At 36.4% G+C, this 6,348-nt stretch overlaps 1 protein-coding gene across 2 annotated transcripts; it reads right to left on the bottom strand.

Annotated features, from left to right (window-relative positions):
• Positions 1-404: 404 nt before the first annotated feature.
• On the bottom strand, positions 405-6,060 carry LOC102804483 (uncharacterized). 2 transcript variants are annotated; one of them, XM_006818709.3, is made up of 6 exons: positions 5,955-6,060; positions 5,310-5,370; positions 4,625-4,951; positions 4,235-4,279; positions 1,257-1,347; positions 405-794 (listed from the first exon to the last, which is right to left on the bottom strand). In XM_006818709.3, the coding sequence occupies exons 2-5, from the start codon at positions 5,362-5,364 to the stop codon at positions 1,277-1,279; spliced, it is 498 nt and encodes a 165-aa protein (XP_006818772.2). In that variant the 5' UTR covers positions 5,365-5,370; positions 5,955-6,060; the 3' UTR covers positions 405-794; positions 1,257-1,276. The 2 variants fall into 2 exon arrangements, with proteins under 2 accessions (XP_006818772.2, XP_077866939.2); XM_078010813.2 differs by having other exon boundaries at positions 4,235-4,276.
• Positions 6,061-6,348: the final 288 nt, after the last annotated feature.

Below are 6,348 nucleotides of genomic sequence, written 5' to 3'. Positions count from 1 at the left end.
TAGTAGTGGCAACTTTGCAAGGCTTTAACCGTCAGACACATCTCTGGCAATCATGTGATCGTGTCAACGACTGCAGTGATTGGGTGATCGCATGTTTACTCTGCCACGCCTTAGAGACTTTTGAGATAGAGTTTGAACGAGAGAACGGTACAGCGAGGGGTTGCCTCAGCTGACTACTTGTGTGAATAAAGCTGGACTATCTGTAATGAACTAATGTGTATTCATTCGGGTCGAATCTGGTATCTCTACATGGAAGCGACATCAGCCAAGCGAGACGAAGTTCTCGTTCCCCGAACACATAACAATAGGACTAAAACGGTGAACAGTCTTTCCAGTAGCAACTGTGAAACTGATTAGTAAACACTGGTGGAGGGGGCTGTGTAACTATACATTCCACAACAACGTTGCTGCAGTACAAACTTCAATAAACGAAAGTCAGCCACAAATCACGACACAAAAATTCAACTATGTCAAACGCCAAATGCAAACGTACAGAATGACCAGACTGATATGCACAAGTTTGTCACTGTGTTCATATTATAACTTAAAACGGTACCCTTATATAAATATTAAGCAATATTTCTAAAAAAAATACAATAAAATTAAGATCATGGGTAAAAATAGTCGAAGTTTTTTTTCTTCTCTTCTTCAAATAAACATATCAACATTCTGACTTCACGAATGTTTAGTTTCGAAATTTCAGCAAACAGCTTGAAAAATCGTGAGGACAACGGAATAACTTCATATTCGTGTAGTGACGTCAGCATGATGCACAATTAGTTGTCACTCCATAGCTGCAATGAAAGTAGAACATTGTCAAACTTGTAAAATGTGACAGTTCATCTCAATGTCGCCATTTCTCTATATTCAAATCTACACTTACAGTGTATACTCTGAAAGTAAACATGATTAAAAAGACCGAAAACGAGGGAGCATCAATACAAATTAAGTTTGATAAATATGTATTACAAGAGTGATTTTTTCTTTAATTATAGTGTGTTGCATCACATTATCTCGACTAAAACACATCCCTCTCCGCTAATTTGTGTTCGTTTCTCCCATGCATGTTACAGTATAAAGTTGGGATACATGCCACAGTCAGTCGCCACGAGTGGCTCTGGGTGTATAATGGCAACCTGTTGGTGTTTCTGTAACACAGGACACAACTGTCACCACAAGAATTGGTAGTTTCAGAAATGCCTGGATATGCGTTATTTTCCCCCTATGTAATACTTTAATAGTTCCACAGTACTTACCAAAAAAACGATAGGTAAAACTAAAATATAGCTGCAAGCAAGCCAGTAATCAACAGCACTTCTTTTACTTCGACAAGTGCGGCACCATTAACTATAGAGAACAATTCAAACAGGTGTCATTAAACTCTTCGGCTAAACACACGCTTCTATATTCACTGATACCGAAATTACTTAAAGCTTGGAAACGTCCCAGTTCGTACTCTTTGATCTGCGCAACAGTCAAAGTCGCCATCTTTGTTTATATGAGACCCATATATCTCACACATGCACAGCGCGACGACTACCGCGCTTTAAACTTAAGGTATTAAACTCCATCGAAACTCCTGTGATGCCCACAGGTGTCAGTTATAAAGAAATCTGTACTGAGATGTTAAATCAAAGAAAGCTTAGAAAGAACTCCTGTGTGCTGAGAGTTTTGGAGACACATTAAAAATTAATTCAAAATTACTTATACTTGAGATATTGATGGAATAGCTGAAAACTAATTATGCAAATAAGTGTAAAACTAAAGGTCTGCACAATGTACCAAGTTTCATTGAAATGTGATTAGAACCAAAAAAATAATTATATTTATATAATAATTATTAATTATTATGCTAATTAGAGAATTAATATGAACAGATTTTAACCTAAAATTAATCAGGCTGTCTATTGTCCTAGAGCATTTATGTACCAAGTTTTATTCAAATGCGATGATCAATACTTGAGATATCAGTATTAATTATGTTAATTAGGTGATTAAGAAGCATAAATATTTACCAAAAACTAATATGGTGCATGGTCTGAGGTTCATTGAAATGTGATGGGTACTCTTTAAAAGTTTCATTGAAATCCAATGAGTGGTTTTTAGACATCAGTGCAACAGCCATAGAACAGCAAAAAATTAACTAATTATGCAAATTAGGTAATTAATAGGCACAATTATTTATCCCAAAATTAATCAGGTCTCTGCATAGTCCTAGAAAAAATGTCGCAAGTCTCATTGAAATGTGATGATTAGTACTTGAGATATCAGGTGAAAAGCTGAAAATTAACTAATTATGCTAATAAGGTAATTAATATGCACAAATATTTTACCCAAAAACTAATTAGGTCTCTGCACAGTCCTCAAGTAACTATGTACCAAGTTTCATTGAAACGTGATCATTACTACTCGAAATATCAAAAGCTGAAAATTAATTAATTATGCAAATTAGGTACTTAATATGTACTGATATTACTCTAAAAACTATCAGGTCTGTGCAGTGTCATATGACACCTATGTACCAAGTTTTATTGAAATGTTATGATTAGTACTTGAGATATCAGTTGAAAAACCTTAAAATTGATTAATCATTATGTAAATTAGGTAATTAATAATATTAACAGATTTTTACCCAAAACTAATCAAATCTGCGCATTAGTTCAGAGCATCCATGTGCCAAGTTTCATTGAAATCCAATGAGTGGTTCTTCAAAAATCAGTGGAACAGCTTAAAATCAGTTAATTATCATGCAAATTAGGTAATTAATATTCATAGATTTTTACCCAAAACTAATCAAATCTGTGCACTAGTTCAGAGCATCCATGTGCCAAATTTCATCAAAATCCAATTAATGGTTCTTCAGATATCAGTGGAACAGTCTTGAAACAGCTAAAAATCAGCTAATTATCATGCAAATTAGGTAATTAATATTCATAAATTTTTACCAAAACCTAATCAACTCTGCGCATTATCCCAGAGTATCTATTTACCAACTTTAACCAAAATTTGATTAGTGGTTCTTGAGATAACGATGGAACAAAAAAAGTGACATACATACATACATACAGACATACAGACATACAGACAGGGTAACTGCAAAGACTCCCTTTTGTGCTTCGCACACGGTAGTCAAAAATGGGAATACAACTTAAAGATTACATACTGTAAGTATAATTTATATCAACAAAGCAATCCTCAATGAAAGCTGTAGAGCAGCTTTGTCAGGTCCAGGTTTAAAGGCTAAATATGCCTTTAATATATATCCACTGATATACATGTGATTTTTTGCAGGATACTTTTGTCATAATTTTTTTTAGTCCTTGAGAAGCTGAAGCTTTTTATACAAAAAAATCAAGCTGATCTTTTGATAATTTTGCGTAGAAAATCAAAGATGGCGGCGAAATCGCGTGACTGACTTAACTATTTTTGCTGTCTGAAGAAGTTCAGTTGAGAGATGCAACGTGGAAAAAATTCGAAGAAATAGGATAACTGATGCACCAGTGAAAACTACTTCCTGTTTAGAAAAATCCAATATGGCCACCAAACTACATACTTTAAATGTGCTTAACACATAAATACTAAGTTTTATGTCATTGTGTTCGATGGTTTTGAAGAACAAGATTTTAAGCATGTGTTTTGGTGTTATTTTGTTAGGGAAGAACATGGCGCAAAATGTCACGTGACAGCTAAAGTTTTAATTCGTGATAATACATACCAATGATGTTATAAGCAACTTTGAATGTCTAGCTCCTCAAAATGACAATTCCGGTTTAACTCAAGTCCAGAATTGCTGCCAGTTGATAAATCAAAATTCTGTAAGCCAGGTAAACCAAGGCAAATTTGGGTTTGATAAAAACAAAGGGGTTCAAACTGACTTTGATTCTCAATAAACTTGGTTTAATCTGAAGGGCGGTAGGCGTCGCGCCACGCATGCACGAGATATATAAACAAAGATGGCAATTTTGACCGTTGCGATGATCAACGAGTACAAACTGAGACGTTACCAAGCTTTAATTAGGTAATTTAGACGATTACAAGTTATCGAAGGAGTCACCGGCGGTATTCAGTGCTAGTCGTGCCCAGGTCAAACATCATACTTGTGATTTCCATTTGAAGAGCGCATTGGATTCTGGGAAAATCTATGTTTATCAACACAAATGTTGCACATGCGCAGCGCGTTTTATTAACCATACATTAGATTCGTGGGAGTATTTTACTAGTGTTGGTGACTTACCAACTGTGGGTTCTGGTTCTGGTTCTGCGGTGGTACCAAAGTCTGCTAAATATTAAACGGGATACAAACATTAGTTAGTGTGATCCTCGGAAATTTCATAAAACCGCAACGAAGTCAATTTTTCGATAGTATTTTTATCAATGTTGTTATTTATACTAGGTACGTAGTTGGGGAAATTTGAATGGGTTTCTCTGAACTGGAAACTCAAACACTGAATCAAAATTCATAGGAGACCACATCGTGACTTGTGTAAATGCAAAATACTATAAAAATACGATAAATCTGGAATCAGTCTACTTTAAATTAAATGACAAATCTAGAAAAAGACGCTTAAATTGTTGAAATGCAACACCATAGGGTTTCGTCTAGAGTCTATGGCCGCATACTTACTTGTTTGAGACGCATTTTGAGCAGAGGTCAACTCTTGAGAGGCATTTTGACCTGTGGTCACCGCCTGATACGCTTTTAGATCCAAGATGACCACTTGAGAGGCACCTTGACCCGAGGTCACCGCTTTGGAGGCACCTTGACCCGAGGTCATTGCTTCAGAGGCACCTTGACCCGAGGTCACTGCTTCAGAGGCACCTTGACCCGAGGTCACTGCTTCAGAGGCACCTTGATCCGAGGTCATCGCTTGAGAGGCACCTTGATCCAAGGTCACTGCTTCAGAGGCACTATCGTTAAATTTTACCGTGATCGGCGCTGAGGTCATATCGGCTGAAATATCAAGGAAGGGAAAATATCAGAAGTTACTTATCTTAGTTTAAACATATGCGTATATGATATATGCCAACAATATATTTTTATCACCATGCAATTAAAACGTAAAATCAGACCATTCAAGCAGGACAAACCAAACCATGGACTCCTACTCGAATATTTGCAGGAACACTGTAATTTGTCCTGGATCGCGTGCCCTCCAAAAACTCGAACTACACAAACAATGCTGAGCTCTTGCAACAATCTCACACCCATGAGAGAGGGGCGACTTGGTACCCGATCAAATTCAGAGGCGTTTCAGTCCGGTGATTATATTATTCTTTGAAATATCACGATGAAAATGTAATTTACTTACCGGTGACAAAGGCGTAAAAACAACATAACTCCACAATAACAATAACATTCCGCATATTTCACTGAAAACAAAGGAAGTACAATTACCGATAACATTGTACTTACATTCTTTTGAAAATACTGTAAAATTATTAATTTCACTAGTGTTTAATTTTACACATTTACACGTGGTTATTAATTCACTGATTTTCCACGTGGACTGTAGCAGATTCTACTGATCAGTGAAAAATGCCTAATAAAACCTCAGCGAATTAACATATTACAGTCAGTCTCCCTCGGAACTTTGAAAAAGCATGGCGGCTCATTTGCATATTATTAGCGTTGATTTATATAATAAATCGCATTATTCAGTGAAAGTTAAAATAAACATGTTGCCAATTAATCATAAATGGCATGACATCAGAGTCCCATGTTACTGTCCCACGTGACGTAATTCACACTGCGGGTCGAACACTCTCTTTAACGAACGTCATTGACGCCCGACAGTCACCACGCGGAGTGAAGAATACGGAGAAACGAAATAGAAACAACGACCTTTGAGTTAAATTGGACATGTTGTTAATACAATCACAAGTCACTAAAACACTACCGTCGAACTTAAGTTCTGGGATTTGTTCATTGGTTCAGAGAGAGACGTAAACCTCACCTTTTACTGCTATTTATTTATTATCCAGGAGCCTCTGAGGTGGTTATTAGTCGAGAGAGGACCAAGACACCGTGACTTGTGACTGATGTTACGTCACCTGCCGCACACGGTTAAAGTAAATCTTGTCTCCATTTATGCAAATGAGTGTCTGGCATTGAACGATCGATAAAACAAAAGAACACCTTCTCAGTGCCACTGGCGCTATTACAGTTTCGTAAATACGAAAAAAGAAGAATAAAAAAAAAATACACCCAGGCTTTATAGTCACCCAAAACTTTTTAAGTACAAATAGTAGACAAGATAGATGCATATTTGTGTCCACTGTGTGCTATGAAAAATAATAAAACAGCCAAAAACAGTAAAAAATCTAGGTGAGCTGAAGAACTTGGAGTCA

This window comes from Saccoglossus kowalevskii, chromosome 17, assembly GCF_978046115.1.
Source record: "Saccoglossus kowalevskii chromosome 17, keSacKowa6.1, whole genome shotgun sequence".
In the NCBI taxonomy this organism is placed as follows: Eukaryota; Metazoa; Hemichordata; class Enteropneusta; family Harrimaniidae; genus Saccoglossus; species Saccoglossus kowalevskii.
Note: the sequence above shows the minus strand (reverse complement) of the source record. Positions and strands in the feature narration are given on the sequence as shown.